Raw genomic sequence first — 24,823 nt, 5'->3', positions numbered from 1 at the left:
TTAATAATAACATTATTATTAATATTAGTAGTATTAGTGTTGGTATTAATATTAGCATTAGTATTATGAGCATTGGCATTAGTAGTATTATTATTATTTGATTAATCGGGGTCATTAATAGCAGTCACATAGACTGGGTGTGGTTTATTTAATAATAATATTAGTATTAATATTAGTACTATTAGTAGTATTAGTGTTGGTATTCATGTTAGCATTAGTATTATGAGTATTGGCATTACTATTAATATTATTATTAGATTAATCGGCATCGTTAATAGCAGTCAGATAGGCCGGGTGTGGTTTATTTAACAATAACATCAGTATTAATATTAGTAGTATTAGTGCTGGTATTCATATTAGCGTTAGTATTGTTGGAATTGGCATTAGTATTATTATTAATATTAGATTAATCGGCATCGTTAATAGCGGTCAGATAGACCTGGTGTGGTTTATTTAACAATAACATTATTATTAATATTAGTATTATTAGTGTTGGTATTAATATTAGCGTTAGTATTATGAGTATTGGCATTACTATTAATACTATTATTAGATTAATTGCCGTCATTAATAGCGGTGAGATAGACTTGGTGCGGTTTATTTGACAATAATATTAGTGTTAATATTAGTAGTATTAGTAGTATATATTGGTAGTAATATTACTACTATAGTACTACTATTAGTAATATTAGTACTAATAGTACTACTATTAGTAGTAATATTAATACTGCTGGTATTAATATTAGCATTAGTTTGTTATTATTGGTATTAGTATTAATGTTATTATTAGATTAATCAGGGTAATTAATAGCAGTCAGACCTGGTGTGGTTTATTTAACACTATCATTAGTATTAATATTAATAGTATTCGTAGTGCTGCTGTTGGTATTAATATTAGCATTCGTATTATGAGTATTGGCACAAGTATTAGTATTATTATTGGAATAATCAGAGTAATTAATACTGGTCAGATAGACTTGGTGTGGTTTATTCAACAATAACATTAGTGTTAATATTAATAGTATTAGTAGTATTAGTGCTGGTATTAATATTAGCGTTAGTGTTATGAGTATTGGCATTACTATTAATATTATTATTAGATTAATCAGCATCGTTAATAGCAGTCAGATAGACCTGGTGTGGTTTATTTAACAATAATATTAGTGTTGTATTAGTACTATTAGTAGTATTAGTGCTGGTATTCATGTTAGCGTTAGTATTATGAGCATTGGCATTACTATTAATATTATTATTAGATTAATTGCCGTCATTAATAGCGGTCAGATAGACTTGGTGTGGTTTATGTGACAATAACCATTAGTGTTAATATTAGTAGTATTAGTAGTATTTGTGCTGGTATTAATATTAGCATTAGTATTGTTAGTATTGGTATTAGTATTAATGTTATTATTAGATTAATCAGGGTAATTAATAGCTGTCAGATATACTAGGTGTCGTTTACTTAATAATAATAATATTATTATTAATATTAGTTGTATTAGTGCTGATATTAATATTAACGTTAGTATAGTTAGTACTGGCATTACTATTAATATTATTATTAGATTAATCAGGGTAATTAATAGCAGTCAGATTGACTTGGTGTGGTCTATATAATAATAAAATTATTATTGATGTTAGTACTATTAGTAGTATTAGAGCTGGTATTCATGTTAGCGTTAGTATTATGAGTATTGGCATTACTATTAATATTATAATTAGATTATTCGGCTTCATTAATAGCGGTGAGATAGACCTGGTGTGGTTTATTTAACAATAATATTAGTGTTAATATTAGTAGTATTAATAGTATTAGTTGTTGATATTAATATTAGCATTAGTATTATGAGTATTGGCATTAGTATTAATATTGTTATTAGATTAATCAGGGTAATTAATAACGGTCAGATTGACTTGGTGTGGTCTATATAATAATAAAATTACTGTTAATATTAGTCGTATTAGTAGTATTAGTGCTGGTATTCATGTTAGCGTTAGTATTATGAGCATTGGCATTACTATTAATATTATTATTATATTAATCAGAGTCATTAATAGCAGTGAGATAGACCTGGTGTGGTTTATTTGACAATAACCATTAGTGTTAATATTAGTAGTATTAGTAGTATTAGTGCTGGTATTAATATTAGCATTAGTATTGTTAGTATTGGTATTAGTATTAATGTTATTATTAGATTAATCAGGGTAATTAATAGCAGTCAGATAGACTTGGTGTGGTTTATTCAACAATAACATTAGTGTTAATATTAATAGTATTAGTAGTATTAGTGCTGGTATTAATATTAGCGTCAGGATTATGAGTATTGGCATTACTATTAATATTATTATTAGATTATTCAGAGTAATTAATAGCAGTCAGACTTGATGTGGTTTATTTAACAATAACATTCATATTAATATTAGTAGTATTAGTAGTATTAGTGTTGATGTTAATATTAGTGTTAGTATTGGTATTGGTATTAGTATTAATATTATTATTATATTAATCAGGGTAATTAATAGTGGTCAGACAGACTTGGTGCGGTTTATTTAATAATAACATTATTCTTAATATTAGTAGTATTAGTGTTGGCATTATTAGCATATTATTCATATTGGTATTAATATTATTATTAGATTGGGGTAATTAATAGGGGTCAGATAGAATTGGATTTTTAGTATTAGTGGTATTAGTGTTGGCATATATATTAGCCCTAATATTATTAGTATTGGTATTTGTATTAATATTATTATTATTATTGCATTAATTGGGGTGATTAATAGGGGTGAGATCGAGTTGGTGTAATTTATATAATAATAATAATAGTAGTAGTAGTGGTAGTATTAATATTAGTGTTAGTATTATTAGTATTGGTATTAGTAGTGATAGTCTTATTCGATTAATTGGTGTAATTAATAGGGGCAGATTGAGTTGGAGTAATGTACGTAATATTATTAATATTATTAGTAAAAATAGTATTAGTGTTAATAGGTATTAATATTAGCGTTAGCATTATTAGTATTGGTATTAGCATTAATATTATTATTATTGCATTAATTGAGGTAATTAGTAGGGGTCAGATAGACTTGGTGTGGTTTATTTAATAATAATATTATTATTAATGTTAGTAGTATTAGTATTAGTGTTGGTATTAATCTTAGCATTAGTAATATGAGTATTGGCATTACTATTAATATTATTATTAGAATAATCAGGGTAATTAATAGGGGTCAGATAGAGTTCGTGTCATTTATGTAATAATATTATTATTAATTATAGTAGTATTAGTAGCATTAGTGCTGGTATTAATATTAGCGTTAGTATTATTATTCATATTAGTATTAATATCAGTATTGCATTAATAGGGATGAGATAGAAAATAATAATTCTCTTATCAAACAATAATTTTATTAATAATTAATAAATATTTCTTATTTGAGATATCGACTATAATACAATATTATGTATTTATAGGTAATAAAAATTACTATAAATATTTATTTAAATTATTAAATAAGTATTCCTAGATATTAACATTAATTACATTTATAGTTATAATATTGAAATAAACATTAGTAATATTTTATATTATATAGTAATAATGTTAATAATTACTACATAATATTAATAATTTTAATAAGAACAATGAATACATTAAATTAATAATTTAATCTTTAATAATAAATATAACATTATGACATTATTATATATGTTGTAATTAGTATTTAATATATTAATTATGTATTAGCACATACAATATTATTCATAAATTCATCAATTTGATACCAGTAATTTTTAAAAAGTAATTAATTTTATTACAATATATACTACCAAATAATACCAAATAGCTTCATTAATATAATTAATGTAACAATTTAATTATCATTTATTAAATAATTGAGAAAATCGCCCAAATCGGTGCTAATACAGATTATTAATTCTAATATTTAGAATGCTATTAGTTATTAAAACTAATTAGCAATGATGAATATAGAATGTTGCATCAACTTTACCATTAAATACAAAATTATTTCATTAATGATAATTATTACCTGCAATATTTATAAACGCAGCAATTTAATGGAATTGATCAAATAAATTACCTTTAATTAAAGAATTATTTAAATTTATGTACTACTTTAATATTTAAATAGAATTAATTAGAATTAATAGAAATAGAATTAATTTAATAGAATTAATAGAAATAGAATTAATTTAAATAGAATTAAATAGAATTAATAGAATTATTAATTCTATTAATAGATTTAATAAAATTAATAGATTTAATAGAATTAATAGAATTAATATTATTTTAATCATAGAATTTAGCAGTGTAATAATGTAATTTATTTGTGGATTGAATGGTTAACGCCATCCATGTAATTAATTAGTGTAATTAGTTAATTGGGACAGTCCCCTGGGATTTTGGGAAGTTTGGGATCCCTCAGGGCTGGGTGCACCGGGAGGAGCCTGCGGGGACCCCGGGGAGGGGCTGGGGAGCTCCGGGCGGGGCGGGGCCCCGAAAAACGGGATTGGATCCCAGCGGATCCCAGTGGATCCCAGCAGGTGCCACCAGATCCCACCAGGCCCCATCAGATTCCACCAGATCCCACCAGATCTTATCAAATCCCACCAAATCCCACCAGGTCTCACCAGATCCCACCAAATCCCTTTGGATCCCACCAGATCCCATTGAATCCCACAAAATCCCATCAGATCCCACCAGGTCCTGCCAAGTCCCACCAGATCCCGCCAGATCCCACCAGGTTCTGCTAGATCCCATCAGATCCCACCAAATTCCTCCAGATCCCACCAGATGCCATCAAATCCCATCAGATCCCACCAGGTCCCGCCAGGTCCCACCAGCTCCCACCAAATCCCATCAGATCCCACCAAATGCCACCAAATCCCACGAAATCCCATCAGATCCCACCAAATTCCACCAGGTCCCACCAGATGCCATCAAATCCCATCAGGTCCCACCACATCCCATCAGATCCCAACAGGTCCCACCAGATCCCATAAAATCCCACCAGATGCCACAGGGTCCCACCAAATCCCATCAAATCCCACCAGGTCCCAGCAGGTCACCAGATCCCAGCAGGTCCCATCAGATCCCACCAGATCCCACCAAATCCCTTTGGATCCCACTGAATCCCACCAGGTCCCACGAGATCCCACCAAATCCCATCAGATCCCTCCAGGTCCCACCAGATCCCACCAACTCCCACCAAATCCCACCAGATGCCACCAAATCCCATCAGATCCCACCAGGTCCCACCAGATCCCACCAAATCCCACCAGATCCCACCAGATCCTACCAGAACACACCAAAACCCACCAGGTCCCAGCAAATCCCACCAAATCCCATCAAATCCCACCAGGTCCCATCAGATCCCACCAGGTCCCACCAAATGCCACAGGGTCCCACCAAATCCCATCAGATCCCACCAAATCCCATCAGATCCCACCGGGTCCCATCAGATCCCACCGGGTCCCATCAGATCCCACCAGATGCCACCAAATCCCACCAGGTCCCACCAAATCCCTTTGGATCCCACCAGATCCCACCAAATCCCATCAGATCCCACCGGGTCCCATCAGATCCCACCAGATGCCACCAAATCCCACCAGGTCCCACCAAATCCCTTTGGATCCCACCAGATCCCACCAAATCCCATCAGATCCCACCAAGTCCCATCAGATCCCAGCAAATCCCCTTGGATCCCACCAGATCCCCTTGGATCCCCCCAGATCCACCCTCTGGCGGTTCTTGATCCGTCCTCTCCCGCGCTGCCTCCCAAAGTCCAGCCCGGGCTCCCGGCCGGGGTTGGTGGAGGAGCTGGGACCCCAAAGGTCCCTTCCCACCCCGACCGCTCCCCATTCCAACAGAGGATTCCATGGATTGAGGACACCCGGGGGTGGAGGTCCAGAATGTTCCACCGGGTCCCCGGGGCTGTTGGGATGGTCCAGAAGGTTCCATCAGGTCCCCAGGGCTCTGGGAATGATCCAGAAGGTTCCACCAGGTGCCCTGGGCTGTTGGGATGATCCAGAAGGTTCCACCAGGTCTCCAGGGCTTCCTCTGGGATGGTCCAGTAGGTTCCAGGGCTGTTGGGATGGTCCAGAAGGTTCCATCAGGTCCCCAAGGCTCTGGGAATGATCCAGAAGGTTCCACCAGGTCCCCGGGGCTGTTGGGATCGTCCAGAAGGTTCCATCAGGTCGCCAGAGCTTCTTCTGGAATAGTCCAGAATGTTCCATCAGGTCCCCAGGGCTGTTGGGATGGTCCAGAAGGTTCCTTTAGGTCTCCAAGGCTGTTGGGATGGTCCAGAAGGTTCCACCAGGTCTCCAAGAAGGTTCCATCAGGTCCCAAAGTTTCTCCTGGGATAGTCCAGAATGTCCCACCAGGTCTCCAGGGCTTCCTCTGGGAATGATTCAGAAGGTTCCACCAGGTCCCCAAGGCTCTGGGAATGATCCAGAAGGTTCCATCAGGTCCCCAGAGCTTCTCCCAGGATGGTCCAGAAAGTCCCACCAGGTGCCCAGGGCTGTTGGGATGGTCCAGAAGGTTCCATCAGGTGCCCTGGGCTGTTGGGATGATCCAGAAGGTCCCACCAGGTCTCCAGGGCTTCCTCTGGGATGGTCCAGTAGGTTCCAGGGCTGTTGGGATGGTCCAGAAGGTTCCATCAGGTCCCCAAGGCTCTGGGAATGATCCAGAAGGTTCCACCAGGTCCCTGGGGCTGTTGGGATGATCCAGAAGGTTCCATCAGGTCCCCAGAGCTTCTTCTGGAATAGTCCGGAATGTCCCACCAGGTCTCCAGGGCTTCCTTTGGGATGGTCCAGAAGGTTCCACCAGGTCCCCGGGGCTGTTGGGATGGTCCAGAAGGTTCCACCAGGTCCCCGGGGCTGTTGGGATGGTCCAGAAGGTTCCATCAGGTCCCTGGGGCTGTTGGGATGGTCCAGAAGGTTCCATCAGGTCTCCAAGGCTGTGGGGATGGTCCAGAAGGTTCCATCATGTCTCCAAGGCTGTTGGGGTGGTCCAGAAGGTTCCACCAGGTCCCTGGGGCTGTTGGGATGGTCCAGAAGGTTCCATCAGGTCTCCAAGGCTCTGGGAATGATCCAGAAGGTTCCATCAAGCCTGCAGGGTTGTTGGGACAGGTGTCACCTCCTGACTGGAGGACATCAGGAAGAGGGGATGGGAGGACGATGGAAGCGGTGGAGATGGAAGCGGTGGGATCTGGAGGAGACCGACGGGAGGGGAGCGGTGACCACACGGGAGGGGAGCGGTGACCAGGGCAGGGGTGGCCCCCAAACGCCACCCAGGGTGAAGCCACCACAGAGCTGCAGAGCTCCACCTTGGGCGGTTCCTCCAAGGTTCTCGTGAGGATTTTGTCCTCCTCAAACCCCTGTGAGCGGTGACGAGGACGGAGATGGAGCAGCAGCATCCTGGGGGAGGGGACAGGGAGGGGACAGGACCTGCCAGGCCATGGAGGGGACATCCCACCATCCTGGAGGGGACATCCTGGAGGTGACATCCCTCCATCCTGGAGGGGACAACTCACCATCCTGGAGGGGACATCCCACCATCCTGGAGGGGACATCCCACCACCCTGGAGGGGACATCTCAACATCCAGGAGGGGACATCCCTCCATCCTGGAGGGGACATCCCACCATCCTGGAGGGGACATCCCACCATCCTGGAGGTGACATCCCACCATCCTGGAGGGGACATCCCACCATCCTGGGAGGTGACATCCCTCCACCCTGGAGGGGACATCCCACCATCCTGGGGGTGACATCCCTCCATCCTGGAGGGGACATCCCACCATCCTGGAGGGGACATCCCACCATCCTGGAGGTGACATCCCACCACCCTGGAGGTGACATCTCCCCACCCTGGAGGTGACATCTCACCACCCTGGAGGTGACATCCCACCATCCAGGAGGGGACATCCCACCATCCTGGAGGGGACATCCCACCATCCTGGAGGGGACATCCCACCACCCTGGAGGTGACATCCCACCATCCTGGAGGTGACATCCCTCCATCCTGGAGGTGACATCTCACCATCCTGGGAGGTGACATCTCACCATCCTGGAGGGGACATCCCTCCATCCTGGGAGGTGACATCCCTCCATCCTGGAGGTGACATCTCACCACCCTGGAGGTGACATCCCACCATCCTGGAGGGGACATCCCACCACCCTGGAGGGGACATCCCACCATCCTGGAGGGGACATCCTGGAGGTGACATCTCACCATCCTGAAAGGGACATCCCTCCATCCTGGAGGGGACATCCCAACATCCAGGAGGGGACATCTCCCTACCCTGGAGATGACATCTCCCCATCCTGGAGGTGACACATGCCACCATCCTGGGAGGGGACATCCCTCCATCCTGGAGGTGACATCCCACCACCCTGGAGGTGACATCTCACCACCCTGGAGGTGACATCCCACCATCCTGGAGGTGACATGCCACCACCCTGGAGGTGACATCCCTCCATCCAGCGTGTCTTCTCTTGCAGGGGTGGCCATCAGCACTTACGCCAAGTACTGCTACAACAAACTGCAGAAGGCGGCGCTGACCGGGGCCAAGAAGGTACCAGAAAACGGGGTGGGCTCGGGAGGGGGGGACAAGGAGGGGACAAGGAGGGGACAAGGAGGGGACAAGGAGGTGACAAGGAGGGGACAAGGAGGGGACAAGGAGGGGACAAGGAGGTGACAAGGAGGGGACAAGGAGGTCACCTCCCATCAGGGTCATCCAGGAGCTTCTGGGAATGGGGAAGGGGCTGGGGGAGGGAGGGAGGTGGGGGGGGGGGTGATTGAGGTGAGGAGAACTTCCGGAGAACTTCTGGGGATCTTCTGGAGAACTTCTGGAGAACTTCTGGGGAACTTCTGGGGAACTTCTGGGGATCTTCTGGGGATCTTCTCAAGACCTGGAGATGTTCTGGAGATCGTCTAAGCACCTTCTGGAGAACTTCTGGAGAACTTCTGGGGATCTTCTCAAGACCTGGAGATCTTCTGGAGAACTTCTGGAGAACTTCTGGGGATCTTCTCAAGACCTGGAGATGTTCTGGGGATCGTCCAAAGACCTTCTGGAGAACTTCTGGGGATCGTCTAAGCACCTTCTGGAGAACTTCTGGAGAACTTTTGGGGATCTTCTAAAGACCTGGAGATCTTCTGGGGATGGTCTAAGGACATTTTGGAGAACTTCTGGAGAACTTCTCAAGACCTGGAGATCTTCTGGGGATCGTCCAAGGACCTTCTGGAGAAATTCTGGGGATCTTCTCGAGACCTGGAGATGTTCTGGAGATCGTCTAAGCACCTTCTGGAGAACTTCTGAGAACTTTTGGGGATCTTCTTAAGACCTGGAGATCTTCTGGAGATCATCTAAGCACCTTCTGGAGAACTTCTGGAGAACTTCTGGGGATCTTCTCAAGACCTGGAGATGTTCTGGGGATCGTCCAAGGACCTTCTGGAGAATTTTTTGGGATCTTCTCAAGACCTGGAGATCTTCTGGGGATCGTCCAAGGACCTTCTGGAGAATTTTTGGGGATCTTCTCAAGACCTGGAGATGTTCTGGGGATCGTCTAAGGACCTTCTGGAGAAATTCTGGAGAACTTCTGGGGAATCTTCTCAAGACCTGGAGATCTTCTCCAGATCATCTAAGCACCTTCTGGAGAACTTCTGGAGAACTTTTGGGGATCTTCTCAAGACCTGGAGATCTTCTGGAGATCTTCTGGAGAACTTCTGGGGATCTTCTCAAGACCTGGAGATCTTCTGGGGATGGTCTAAGGACCTTCTGGAGAACTTCTGGAGAACTTCTGGAACATTTCTGGAGAATATCTTGTAGGGAGCTTCTGGGAAGGTTTTGAGGATCTTCTGAAGAACTTCTAAGAACCTTCTGGAAAGCTTGAAAGGATCTTGTGGTCACCTCTTAAAATCGGTCTGGGGATCTTCTGGAGAAGTTCTGAGAACTTCCTGAAGACTTTTGGAGACTTTTTGGAAATTTTCTGGAGAGTTTCTGAGAAACTTGAGAAGACATTTAGGAGACCTTCTGGGAACCTTCTGGAAACTTTTTAAAGACCTTCTGTGGGTCTTCAGGAGACATTCCAGAGCCCGTCTGGAGATCTTTTGGAAAACCTTGCAGGGAGGACCTTCTGGGAATTTTCTAAGGAACTTCTGAAGAACTTTCGAGATTCTTCTGGAGACCTTCTGAAGACTTTTTGGAGGCCTTTTAAGGACCTGCTGTGGATCTCCTGAAGACATCCTGGAGACTGACTGAGGATCTTCTGGAGTTCTGAGAAATTTCTGGAGATCCTCTGGGAACTCTAAAGATCCTGTAGGAATCTTCTAGGAACCTTTTGAGGGTCTTCGGGAGAACTTCTGAGAGTCTCCATGAGACCTTCTGAGAACTTTCTGGAAAACTTCTGGAGACCTTTTGGGGATTTTCTGGGGACTTTTCAGAAGACATTCCAGAGACCGTCTGGTGAACTCCAGGAGACCTTTGGGAACTCTCTGGAGACCTCCTGGGAGCTTCCTAAGGAACTCCAGGAGACGTTCTGGAAACTCTCTGGACACATCCTGGGAGCTTCCTAAGGAACTTCTGGGGATCTTCTGGGAACTCTCTGGAGAAATCCTGGGAGCTTTCTGAGGAACTCCAGGAGACCTTCTGGAAACTCTCTGGACACCTCCTGGGAGCTTTCTAGGGAACTCCAGGAGACCTTCTGGAAACTCTCTGGAACATCCTGGGAGTTATCTAAGAAACTTCTGGAGACCTGCTGGAAATTCTCTGGACACCTCCTGGGAGCTTTCTAAGGAACTCCAGACTTTCTGGAAACTCTCTGGAGACCTCCTGGGAGCTTTCTAAGGAACTTCTGGGGATCTTCTGGGAACTCTCTGGAACATCCTGGGAGCTTTCTAAGGAACTTCTGGGGATCTTCTGGAAACTCTCTGGAACTTCGTGTGAGCTTTCTAGGGAACTCCAGGAGACGTTCTGGGAACTCTCTGGAGACCTCCTGGGAGCTTCCTAAGGAACTCCAGGAAACCTTCTGGAAATTCTCTGGACACCTCCCAGGAGCTTTCTAAGAAACTCCAGGAAACCTTCTGGAGACTCTCTGGACACCTCCTGGGAGCTTCCTAAGGAACTCCAGGAGACCTTCTGGAAACTCTCTGGAGACATCCTGGGAGTTATCTAAGAAACTTCTGGAGACCTGCTGGAAATTCTCTGGACACCTCCTGGGAGCTTTCTAAGGAACTCCAGGAGACCTTCTGGGAACTCTCTGGAGACTCCTGGGAGCTTTCTAAGGAACTCCAGGAGACCTTTCTGGAACTCTCTGGAGACCTGCCTGGGAGCTTTCTGAGGAACTCCAGGAGACCTTCTGGGAACTCTCTGGAGACCTCCTGAAAACCTTACCGGGAGGGACCTTTTGGGAACTCTCTGAGGAACTCCTGAAGACCTTCTGGAAGCCCAGCAGGGATGTTCAGCTTTCCAGAAGCATCCCAGAGTCGCGGCTCCTTCTCCTCCTGGCAAAATCCATCGGTGGAGAACTTCCAGCATGGCCAGGGTCCCACCAAGCTCCACAGGATGGGATCCACTTCGGAATCAAGATGGTGGAGGAAGGGATGGAGGGATGGATGGATGATGGATGGATGGATGGATGGATGATGGATGGATGGATGATGGATGGATGGATGGATGGATGGATGGATGGATGGATGGATGGATGATGTTGGATGGATGGATGGATGATGGATGGATGATGGATGGATGATGGATGGATGGATGGATGGATAGGGATGGATGGATGGATGGATGGATGGATGGATGGATGGATGGATGGATGGATGATGGATGGATAGATGGATGATGGATGGATAGATGGATGATGGATAGATGGATGGATGATGGATGGATGGATGATGGATGGATGGATGATGGATGGATGGATGGATGGATGGATGATGGATGGATGGATGGATGGATGATGGATGGATGGATGGATGGATGGATGGATGGATGGATGATGGATGGATGGATGGATGGATGGATGGATGGATGATGGATGGATGGATGATGGATGGATGGATGGATGGATGGATGATGGATGGATGGATAGGGATGGATGGATGGATGGATGGATGGATGGATGGATGGATGGATGGATGATGGATGGATAGATGGATGATGGATAGATGGATGGATGATGGATGGATGGATGGATGGATGATGGATGGATGGATGATGGATGGATGGATGGATGGATGGATGGATGGATGGATGATGGATGGATGATGGATGGATGGATGGATGGATGGATGGATGGATGATGGATGGATGATGGATGGATGGATGGATGGATGGATGGATGATGGATGGATGATGGATGGATGGATGGATGGATGGATGGATGGATGGATGATGGATGGATGGATCCATGGATGGATCCATGGATGGATGGATGGATGATGGATGGATGGATCCATGGATGGATCCATGGATGGATGGATGGATGGATGATGGATGGATGGATGGATGGATGGATGGATGGATCCATGGATGGATGGATGGATGATGGATGGATCCATGGATGGATGGATGGATGATGGATGGATGGATGGATGGATGATGGATGGATGGATGATGGATGGATGGATGGATGGATGAATGGATGGATGATGGATGGATGATGGATGGATGGATGGATGGATGGATGATGGATGGATGGATGGATGGATGGATGGATGGATGGATGATGGATGATGGATGGATGGATGGATGGATGATGGATGGATGATGGATGGATGGATGGATGGATGGATGGATGATGGATGGATGATGGATGGATGGATGGATGGATCCATGGATGGATAAATGGATGGATGGATGGATGGATGGATGGATGGATGGATAAATGGATGGATGGATAAATGGATGGATGGATAAATGGATGGATGGATGGATGGATGGATGGATGGATGGATGGATGGATGGATGGATGGATGATGGATGGATGATGGATGGATGATGGATGATGGATGGATGATGGATGGATGAATGATGGATGGATGATGGATGGATGGATGGATGGATGGATGGATGTTGGATGGATGATGGATGGATGGATGGATGGATGGATGGATGGATGATGGATGGATGGATGGATGGATGATGGATGGATGTTGGATGGATGATGGATGAATGATGGATGGATGATGGATGGATGATGGATGGATGGATGGATGGATGGATGGATGGATGATGGATGGATGGATGATGGATGGATGGATGGATGGATGGATGATGGATGGACCGATGGATGGATGGATGATGGATGGATGGATGGATGGATGGATGATGGATGGATGATGGATGGATAGATGGATGGATGATGGATGGATGGATGGATGGATGATGGATGGATGATGGATGGATAGATGGATGGATGATGGATGGATGGATGGATGGATGATGGATAGATGGATGGATGATGGATGGATGGATGGATGGATGATGGATGGATGATGGATGGATGGATGGATGGATGGATGATGGATAGATGGATGGATGGATGGATGGATGGATGGATGGATGGATGGATGATGGATGGATGATGGATGGATGGATGGATGGATGATGGATGGATGGTGGGATGGATGATGGATGGATGGATGGATGGATGATGGATAGATGGATGGATGGATGGATGGATGGATAGATGGATGGATGGATGATGGATGGATGGTGGGATGGATGATGGATGGATGGATGGATGGATGGATGGATGGATGGATGATGGATGGATGGATGGATGGATGGATGGATGGATGATGGATGGATGATGGATAGATGGATGGATGGATGGATGGATGATGGATAGATGGATGGATGATGGATGGATGGATGGATGGATGATGGATAGATGGATGGATGATGGATGGATGGATGGATGGATGATGGATGGATGATGGATGGATGATGCATGGATGGATGGATGGATGATGGATGGATGGATGGATGGATGATGGATGGATGGATGGATGGATGGATGGATGGATGATGGATGGATGATGGATGGATGGATGGATGGATGGATGATGGATGGATGGATGATGGATGGATGGATGGATGGATGATGGATGGATGGATGGATGGATGGATGATGGATGGATGGATGGATGGATGGATGATGGATGGATCCATGGATGATGGATGGATGGATGGATGGATGGATGGATGGATGGATGGATGATGGATGGATGATGGATGGATGGATGGATGATGGATGGATAGATGGATGATGGATGGATGGATGGATGGATGGATGATGGATGGATGGATGATGGATGGATGGATGGATGGATGGATGGATGGATGATGGATGGATCCATGGATGATGGATGGATGGATGGATGGATGGATGGATGGATGGATGATGGATGGATGGATGGATGGATGGATGATGGATGGATGATGGATGGATGGATGGATGGATGATGGATGGATAGATGGATGGATGGATGGATGGATGGATGGATGATGGATGGATCCATGGATGGATGGATAGGGATGGATGGATCCATGGATGGATGGATGGATGGATGGATCATGGATGGATAGATGGATGATGGATGGATAGATGGATGATGGATAGATGGATGGATGGATGGATGGATGGATGGATGATGGATGGATGGATGGATGGATGGATGGATGGATGGATGGATGATGGATGGGGGATGGATGGATGATGGATGATGGATGGATGATGGATGGATGGATGGATGGATGGATGGATGGATGGATGGATGGATGATGGATGGATGGATGATGGATGGATGGATGATGGATGATGGATGGATGATGGATGGATGGATGGATGGATGATGGATGGATGGATGGATGGATGGATGGATGATGGATGGATGGATGGATGGATGGATGGAGGGATGATGGATAGATGATGGATGGATGGATGATGGATGGATGGATGATGGATGGATGGATGGATGGATGGATGGATGGATGGATGGATGGATGCTGGGTGGTAGAACCACCTTGACCCAGTTACCTGGAATCCATCCATGGCTCCATCACCATCCCCATGAAGCTCAAACCCAGGGGCTGATGGGATTGAGCCGATCCCACCGCGGCCACCACGGACGCCACCGGTGGGTGACCTCTGCTGTCTCCTGCAGGGCCTGAAGAAGCCGAACATCGAGGAGATCCGCCACGCCAAGAACGCCGTCTTCAACCCGTCCATGTTCGGCAGCTCCCTGCAGGACATCGTGGCCATGCAGAAGGAGCGGTACCCGGACCGGCAGCTGCCCTGGGTGCAGACCCGGCTCTCCGAGGAGGTCCTGGCGCTCAACGGGGACCAGACCGAGGGCATCTTCAGGTAAAGCCACCCCACGCTCTTGGGGACATCTCATGGCGGTGGCAAGCTGGAGGTTCTCGTAAGAATTGTCTCAAATGGGGCGAGTTCACGTTTTTTGGTGTTCTCCTCTGGTGGGGGCTCCAAGGCCATGGGGGTTTCTTCATGGTGGCCACCAAAGTGGTGGCAAGGTCTTGGTGGCACCATCCAGGAACTTCTCCTTGTTCCATAGAGGTTTCTCCATGGTGGCCACCAGAGTCATGGTGAGGTCATGGTGGCACCAAGCTCCCAAAACAGCTCCAAGGCCACGGAGATTTCTCCATGATGGCCACCACAGTCATGGTGGCACCAAGCTCCCAAAACAGCTCCAAGGCCATGGAGGTTTCTCCATGGTGGCCACCAGTCATGGCACCATCCAGGTGGATCCCTCCAACTTCTCCTCCCTCCATGGTGGTCACCACAGTCATGGTGAGGTCATGGTGGCACCAAGCTCCAAAAACAGCTCCAAGGCCATGGAGGTTTCTCCATGGTGGCCACCAGTCATGGCAGGGTCTTGATGGCACCATCCAGATGGATCCCTCCAGCTTCTCCTCACTCCATGGTGGCCACCAGAGGCATGGTGGGGTCTCGGTGGCCACCATCCACTGGGTTCCCTCAACTTCTCCTTCCTCCAAGGCCATGAGGGTTTCTCCCTGGTGGCCACCAGGCATGGCAGGGTCTTGGTGGAGCCATCCCTGGGTCCCTCCAATTTCTCCTTGTTCCATGGGGGTTTCTCCACAGTGGCCACCAGAGTCATGGCAGGGTCTTGGTGGCACCATCCAGTGGGTCCCTCCAACTTCTCCTTGTTCCATAGAGGTTTCTCCATGGTGGTCACCACAGTCATGGTGAGGTCATGGTGGCACCAAGCTCCCAAAACAGCTCCAAGGCCACGGAGGTTTCTCCACCAGTCATGGTGGGGTCTTGATGGCACCATCCAGATGGATCCCTCCAGCTTCTCCTCACTCCATGGTGGCCACCACAGTCATGGTGGGGTCTTGGTGGCCACCATCCACTGGGTTCCCTCAACTCCTCCTTCCTTCAAGGCCATGAGGGTTTCTCAATGGTGGCCACCTGTCATGGCAGGGTCTTGGTGGCACCATCCCTGGGTCCCTCCAACTTCTTTGTTCCATAGAGGTTTCTCCATGGTGGCCACCACAGTCATGGTGAGGTCATGGTGGCACCAAGCTCCCAAAACAGCTCCAAGGCCATGGAGGTTTCTCCATGGTGGCCACCAGGCATGGTGGGGTCTCAGTGGCCACCATCCACTGGGTTCCCTCAACTTCTCCTTCCTCCAAGGCCACGGAGGTTTCTCCATGGTGGCCACCAATCATGGCACCATCCAAGTGGGTCCCTCCAACTTTTCCTCACTCCATGGTGGCCACCACAGTCATGGTGGAGTCTTGATGGCACCATCCACTGGGTTCCCTCAACTTTTCCTTCCTCCAAGGCCATGGAGGTTTCTCCATGGTGGCCACCTGTCATGGCAGAGTCTTGGTGGAGCCATCCCTGGGTCCCTCCAATTTCTCCTTGCTCCATGGGGGTTTCTCCACAGTGGCCACCAGAGTCATGGCAGGGTCTTGGTGGCACCATCCAGTGGGTCCCTCCAACTTCTCCTTGTTCCATAGAGGTTTTTCCATGGTGGCCCCAAAAGTCATGGTGAGGTCATGGTGGCACCAAGCTCCCAAAACAGCTCCAAGGCCATGGAGGTTTCTCCATGGTGGCCACCAGTCATGGCGGGCACCATCTTGATGGCACCATCCAGGTGCGTCCCTCCAACTTCTCCTAACTCCATGGTGGCCACCAGTCAAGACAGCATCCAAGAGGGTCCCTCCAACTTCTCACTCCATGGTGGCCACCACAGTCATGGTGGGGTCTCGATGGCACCAAGCACCCAAAACAGCTCCAAGGCCATGGAGGTTTCTCCATGGTGGCCACCAGTCATGTCACCATCCAAGTGGGTCTTCCAACTTCTCCTCGCTCCATGGTGGCCACCAGTCATGGTGGGGTCTCGGTGGCCACCATCCACTGGGTTCCCTCAATTTCTCCTTCCTCCAAGGCCATGGAGGTTTCTCCATGGTGGCCACCAGGCATGGTGGGGTCTTGGTGGCCACCATCCACTGGGTTCCCTTAATTTCTCCTCCCTCCAAGACCATGAGGGTTTCTTCCTGGTGGCCACCTGTCATGGCAGGGTCTTGGTGGCACCATCCAGTGGGTCCCTCCAACTTCTCCTTGTTCCATGGGGGTTTCTCCACAGTGGCCACCAGAGTCATGGCGGGGTTTTGGTGGCACCATCCAGTGGGTCCCTCCAACTTCTCCTTGTTCCATAGAGGTTTTTCCATGGTGGCCCCAAAAGTCATGGTGAGGTCATGGTGGCACCAAGCTCCCAAAACAGCTCCAAGGCCATGGAGGTTTCTCCATGGTGGCCACCAGTCATGGTGGGGTCTTGATGGCACCATCCAGGTGGATCCCTCCAGCTTCTCCTCGCTTCATGGTGGCCACCAGGCATGGTGGGGTCTTAGTGGCACCATCCAGTGGGTCCCTCCAATTTCTCCTTGTTCTGTAGAGGTTTCTCCATGGTGGCCACCAGTCATGTCACCATCCAGGTGGATCCCTCCAGCTTCTCCTCGCCCCATGGTGGCCACCAGTCATGGTGGGGTCTCGATGGCCACCATCCACTGGGTTCCCTCAACTTCTCCTTCCAAGGCTATGAGGGTTTCTCAGTGGTGGCCACCTGTCATGGCAGGGTCTTGGTGGCACCATCGAGATGGATCCTTCCAACTTCTCCTCAATCCATGGTGGTCACCTGTCATGGCAGGGTCTTGGTGGCACCATCCAGTAGGTCCCTCCAGCTTGGTCCAAGGCCATAGAGGTTTCTCCACAGTGGCCACCAGAGTCATGGTGAGGTCTTGGTGGCACCAAGCTCCCAGAATGGCTCCAAGGCCATGGAGGTTTCTCCATGGTGGCCATCACAGTCATGGTGGGGTCTTGGTGGCACCAAGCTCCCAGAACAGCTCCAAGGCCACGGAGGTTTCTCCCTTGTGGCCACCAGTCATGGCGGGATCTTGGTGGCACCAACAAGCTCCCCAAGATGGCTCCAAGGCCACGGAGGTTTCTCCACGATGTCCCCCAAGATGGGGCCTTGGTGGCACCAACCAGCTCCGTGCCCAGCTGGTGTCCTCTCCCGGTCCTCCTGGACCACCCAAAGCCGTTGAGCTGGGATGTCCCCATCGGTCACTCGGCCACCAACACCTCTTCCCCCCACAGGGTCCCCGGTGACATTGACGAGGTCAACGCCCTCAAGCTGCAGGTGGACCAATGGAAGATCCCCACCGGCTTGGAGGACCCGCACGTTCCCGGTAGGACCTCGGGGCGATGTTTGGTGGGACCAGGAGCTCCTTTTGGAAGATCTGACATCTCCTCTTCTCCGTGTCCCCTGCAGCGTCGCTGCTGAAGCTGTGGTACCGCGAGCTGGAGGAGCCGCTGATCCCCCACGAGTTCTACGAGCAGTGCATCTCCCACTACGAGAACCCCGAGGCCGCCATCGCCGTCGTCCACTCCCTGCCCCGGATCAACAAGATGGTGCTGTGCTACCTCATCCGCTTCCTCCAGGTACGAGCAGCACCTTCTGCCGGCCCGCCAGGTGACCTCCGGGTCTGCTTCCTTCTCCTGAGCTGGTTTTGGGTTCTTTGAGGTCTTCGTGGTGGCCAAGAAATGGGAGTTCCACCAAACCCAGCACCTCCATCTTTCTCCTCCCACCCCATGAGTTCGTGCTCCTGGTTGACTCTCCTGGTTCCTTCTCCTGAGGTCATTTTGGGGTTCTCCAAGGTCACCATGTGGTGACCAAGAACTGGGAGTTCCACCAACCCCATCTCCTCCATCTTTCTCCTCCCACCCCATGAGTTCGTGTTCCTGGTGCATTCTCCTGGTTCCTTCTCCTGAAATGGTTTTGGGTTCTTCGAGGTCTTTGTGGTGGCCAGCCAAGTTGGAGTTCCACCAATCCCAGCACCTCCATCTTTCTCCTCCCACCCCATGAATTCATGCTCCTGGTGACTCTCCTGGTTCCTTCTTTTGAGGTCGTTTTGGGTTCTCCAAGGTCACCATGTGGTGGCCAAGAACCAGGAGTTCCACCAACACCAGCACCTCCATCTTTCTCCTCCCACCCCATGAGTTCGTGTTCCTGGTTGACTCTCCTGGTTCCTTCTTTTGAGGTGGTTTTGGGGTTCTCCAAGGTCACCATGTGGTGGCCAAGAACCAGGAGTTCCACCAGCCCCATCACCTCCATCTTTCTCCTCCCACCCCATGAGTTCGTGTTCCTGGTGCATTCTCCTGGTTCCTTCTCCTGAAATGGTTTTGGGGTTCTCCAAAGTCACCATGTGATGGCCAAGAACCAGGAGTTCCACCAGCCCCATCACCTCCATCTTCCTCCTCCCACCCCACGAGTTCGTGTTCCTGGTTGACCCTCCTGGTTCCTTCTCCTGAGGTGGTTTTGGGTTCTCCAAGGTCACCATGTGGTGACCCCCATCTTCCTCAAGAACCAGGAGATCCACCAATCCCAGCACCTCCATCTTCCTCCTCCCACCCCATGAGTTTGTGCTCCTGGTTCCTTCTCCTCAGGTGGTTTTGGGTTCTCCAACTCCATCACATGGTGACCCCCATCTCCCTCAAGAACCAGGAGGTCCATGTGGTCCTTCCACCCATCTCCCACCAGTCCCATCACCTCCAGGTGTTCATGGCCTCCTGGATGACCCTCTTGCCTCCTTCCTCTGAGGTGGTTTTGGGTTCTTTGAGGTCTTTGTGGTAGCCAAGAACCAGGAGGTCCACCAACCCCATCACCTCCATGTCACTTCTACCACCCCATGAGTTCATGTTCCTGGTGACTCTCCTGGTTCCTTCTCCTGAGGTGGTTTTGGGGTTCTCCAAGGTCACCATGTGGTGGCCAAGAAACAGGAGTTCCAGCAACCCCAGCACCTCCGTCTTTCTCCTCCCACCCCATGAGTTCACACCCCAGGTTGACCCTTCTGGTTCCTTCTCCTGAAGTGGTTTTGGGTTCTCCAACTTCACCACATGGTGACCCCCATCTTCCTCAAAAACCAGGAGATCCACCAATCCCATCACTTCCATCTTTCTCCTCCCACCCCATGAGTTCGTGCTCCTGGTGATTCTCCTGGTTCCTTCTTTTGAGGTGGTTTTGGGGTTCTCCAAGGTCACCATGTGGTGGCCAAGAACTGGGAGTTCCACCAATCCCAGCACCTTCATCTTTCTCCTCCCACCCCATGAGTTCGTGCTCCTGGTGCATTCTCCTGGTTCCTTCTCCTGAGGGGGTTTTGGGTTCTCCAAGGTCACCATGTGGTGGCCAAGAACTGGGAGTTCTACCAACCCCATCACCTCCATCTTCCTCCTCCCACTCCATGAATTCATGCCCCGGGTTGACCCTTCTGGTTCCTTCTCCTGAGGGGGTTTTGGGTTCTCCAAGGTCACCATGTGGTGGCCAAGAACCAGGAGTTCCACCAATCCCATCACCTCCATCTTCCTCCTCCCACCCCATGAGTTCGTGTTCCTGGTGACTCTCCTGGTTCCTTCTTTTGAGGAGATTTTGGGTTCTCCAACTTCACCACATGGTGACCCCCATCTTCCTCAAGAACCAGGAGATCCACCAATCCCAGCACCTCCATCTTCCTCCTCCCACCCCATGAGTTTGTGCTCCTGGTTCCTTCTCCTCAGGTGGTTTTGGGTTCTCCAACTCCATCACATGGTGACCCCCATCTCCCTCAAGAACCAGGAGGTCCATGTGGCCCTTCCACCCATCTCCCACCAGTCCCATCACCTCCAGGTGTTCATGGCCTCCTGGATGACCCTCCTGCCTCCTTCCTCTGAGGTGGTTTTGGGTTCTTTGAGGTCTTCGTGGTAGCCAAGAACTGGGAGTTCCACCAGCCCCATCACCTCCATCTCCCTTCTCCCACCCCATGAGTTCGTGTTCCTGGTGACTCTCCTGGTTCCTTCTTTTAAAGGGGGTTTTGGGGTTCTCCAAGGTCACCATGTGGTGGCCAAGAACTGGGAGTTCCACCAACCCCAGCACCTCCATCTTTCTCCTCCCACCCCATGAGTTCATGCCCCTGGTTCCTTCTCCTGAGGTGGTTTTGGGTTCTTCAAGGTCACCATGTAGTGACCCCCATCTCCCTCAAGAACCAGGAGGTCCATGTGGTCCTCCCTCCCATCTCTCACGAGTCCCATCACCTCCACCCACCCCATGATTCCGTGTTCCTGGATGACCTCCTGCTTCCTTCTCCTGAGGTGGTTTTGGGTTCTCCAAGGTCAACATGTGGTGGTCAAGAACCAGGAGTTCCACCAACCCCATCACCTCCATCTTCCTCCTCCCACCCCATGCATTTGTGCTCCTGGCTCCTTCTCTTGAGGTGGTTTTGTGTTCTCCAAGGTCATCACATGGTGACCCCCATCTCCCTCAAAAAACCAGGAGATCCACCAATCCCAGCACCTCCATCTTCCTCCTCCACCCCCCATGAGTTCATGTTCCTAATGCATTCTCCTGGTTCCTTCTCCTGAAGTGGTGTTGGGTTCTTCAAGGTCTTCGTGGTGGCCAAGAACTGGGAGTTCCACCAATCCCATCACCTCCATCTCCCTTCTCCCACCCCATGAGTTCGTGTTCCTGGTGACTCTCCTGCTTCCTTTTCCTGAGGAGGTTTTGGGGTTCTCCAAGGTCACCATGTGGTGGCCAAGAACTGGGAGTTCCACCAACCCCATCACCTCCATCTTTCTCCTCCCACCCCATGAGTTCATGCCCCGGGTTGACCCTTCTGGTTCCTTCTCCTGAGGTGGTTTTGGGTTCTTCGAGGTCACCACATGGTGACCCCCATCTCCCTCAAAAAACAGGAGTTCCTCCAACCCCATCACTTCCATCTCCCTTCTACCACCCCATGAGTTCGTGTTCCTGGTGCATTCTCCTAGTTCCTTCTTTTGAGGGGGTTTTGGGTTCTTTGAGGTCTTCATGGTGGCAAAGAACCAGGAGATCCACCAACCCCATCACCTCCATCTTCCTCCTCCCACCCCATGAGTTTGTGCTCCTGGTTCCTTCTCCTCAGGTGGTTTTGGGTTCTCCAACTCCATCACATGGTGACCCCCATCTCCCTCAAGAACCAGGAGGTCCATGTGGTCCTCCCTCCCATCTCTCACGAGTCCCATCACCTCCACCCACCCCATGATTCCGTGTTCCTGGATGACCTCCTGCTTCCTTCTCCTGAGGTGGTCGTGGGTTCTCCAAGGTCAACATGTGGTGGTCAAGAACCAGGAGTTCCACCAACCCCATCACCTCCATCTTCCTCCTCCCACCCCATGCATTTGTGCTCCTGGCTCCTTCTCTTGAGGTGGTTTTGTGTTCTCCAAGGTCATCACATGGTGACCCCCATCTCCCTCAAAAACCAGGAGTTCCACCAATCCCAGCACCTCCATCTTCCTCCTCCACCCCCCATGAGTTCATGTTCCTAATGCATTCTCCTGGTTCCTTCTCCTGAAGTGGTGTTGGGTTCTTCAAGGTCTTCGTGGTGGCCAAGAACTGGGAGTTCCACCAGCCCCATCACCTCCATCTTCCTCCTCCCACTCCATGATTTCGTGTTCCTGGTTGACCCTCCTGGGCCCTCCCCCTGAGGTGGTTTTGGGTTCTCCAAGGTCACCACATGGTGACCCCCATCTCCCTCAAGAACCAGGAGATCCACCAATCCCATCACCTCCATCTTTCTCCTCCCACCCCATGAGTTCGTGTTCCTGGTGCATTCTCCTAGTTCCTCCTTTTGAGGGGGTTTTGGGTTCTTTGAGGTCTTCATGGTGGCAAAGAACCAGGAGATCCACCAATCCCATCACCTCCATCTTCCTCCTCCCACCCCATGAGTTCATGCTCTGGGTGACTCTCCTGCTTCCTTCTCCTGAGGGGATTTTGGGTTCTCCAAGGTCACCATGTGGTGGCCGAGAACCAGGAGTTCCACCAACCCCATCACCTCCATCTTCCTCCTCCCACTCCACGAGTTCATGCTCCGGGTTGACCCTTCTGGTTCCTTCTCCTGAGGTGGTTTTGGGTTCTTCGAGGTCACCACATGGTGACCCCCATCTCCCTCAAAAAACAGGAGATCCTCCAACTCCATCACCTCCATCTTCCTCCTCCCATTCAATGAGTTCATGCCCCAGGTTGACCCTCCTTTTGAGGGGCTTTTGGGTTCTTTGAGGTCTTCGTGGTGGCCAAGAAAACAGGAGTTCCACCAATCCCATCACCTCCATCTTCCTCCTCCCACCCCATGAGTTCGTGTTCCTGGTGACTCTCCTGGTTCCTTCTTTTGAGGAGATTTTGGATTCTCCAACTTCACCACATGGTGATCCCCATCTCCCTCAAGAACCAGGAGATCCACCAATCCCAGCACCTCCATCTTCCTCCTCCCACCCCATGAGTTTGTGCTCCTGGTTCCTTCTCCTCAGGTGGTTTTGGGTTCTCCAACTCCATCACATGGTGACCCCCATCTCCCTCAAGAACCAGGAGGTCCATGTGGTCCTCCCTCCCATCTCTCACCAGTCCCATTACCTCCACCCACCCCATGATTCCGTGTTCCTGGATGATCCTCCTGGTTCCTTCTCCTGAGGTCGTTTTGGGTTCTCCAAGGTCACCATGTGGTGGCCGAGAACCCCATCACCTCCATCTTCCTCCTCCCACCCCATGAGTTCATGCCCCTGGTTCCTTCTCCTGAGGTGGTTCTGGGTTCTCCAAGGTCACCACATGCTGAAGGACCAAGTCCACATGGTCCTTCCACCCATCTCCCACCACCCCCTTGACCTCCACCTTTCTCCTCCCACCACCTCTAGGTCTTCGTGCAGCCGGCCAACGTGGCCGTCACCAAGATGGACGTCAATAACCTGGCCATGGTGATGGCGCCCAACTGCCTGCGCTGCCAGTCGGACGACCCGCGGATCATCTTCGAGAACACGCGCAAGGAGATGTCCTTCATCCGTGTCCTCATCCAGCACCTGGACACCAGCTTCATGGAGGGCGTCCTATAGCGGCTGCCACCGCGCTGTCCCCACCCCGCCACCGGCCCCCTGTCCCCTCTGAGGGTCAAAGTCCCCAGGTGGTGGCACCTATCTCCACCATAAAGAAGGTCCATGAGGTTCTCCACCACGTAGTGAGCTCCATCTCCACCAGGAACAAGGAGGTCCATGAGGTTCTCCACCACGTGGTGAGCTCCATCTCCACCAAGAACCAGAAGGTCAGTGAGGTTCTCCACCACGTGGTGAGCTCCATCTCCACCACAAACCTGGAGGTCCATGAGGTTCTCCACCACGTGGTGAGCTCCATCTCCACCACAAACCTGGAGGTCCATGAGGTTCTCCACCACGTGGTGAGCTCCATCTCCACC

General features: G+C 49.1%; 1 protein-coding gene across 1 annotated transcript in view; it reads left to right on the top strand.

Moving 5' to 3' along the window:
- Nucleotides 1-24,467, top strand: part of ARHGAP39 (Rho GTPase activating protein 39) — a gene marked incomplete at both ends in the record, with an annotated part of 61,763 nt that extends 37,296 nt beyond the window's left edge. The window contains 5 exons of the mRNA XM_084216731.1: nucleotides 8,526-8,599; nucleotides 15,199-15,398; nucleotides 18,678-18,769; nucleotides 18,853-19,022; nucleotides 24,273-24,467. Coding sequence (XP_084072857.1) covers nucleotides 8,526-8,599; nucleotides 15,199-15,398; nucleotides 18,678-18,769; nucleotides 18,853-19,022; nucleotides 24,273-24,467 — 731 coding nt within the window. The remainder of the gene's footprint in view (nucleotides 1-8,525; nucleotides 8,600-15,198; nucleotides 15,399-18,677; nucleotides 18,770-18,852; nucleotides 19,023-24,272) is intronic.
- Between the last annotated feature and the right edge of the window lie 356 nt (nucleotides 24,468-24,823).

Source organism: Fringilla coelebs, assembly GCF_963513975.1.
Source record: "Fringilla coelebs genome assembly, chromosome: 1".
In the NCBI taxonomy this organism is placed as follows: Eukaryota; Metazoa; Chordata; class Aves; order Passeriformes; family Fringillidae; genus Fringilla; species Fringilla coelebs.
Note: the sequence above shows the minus strand (reverse complement) of the source record. Positions and strands in the feature narration are given on the sequence as shown.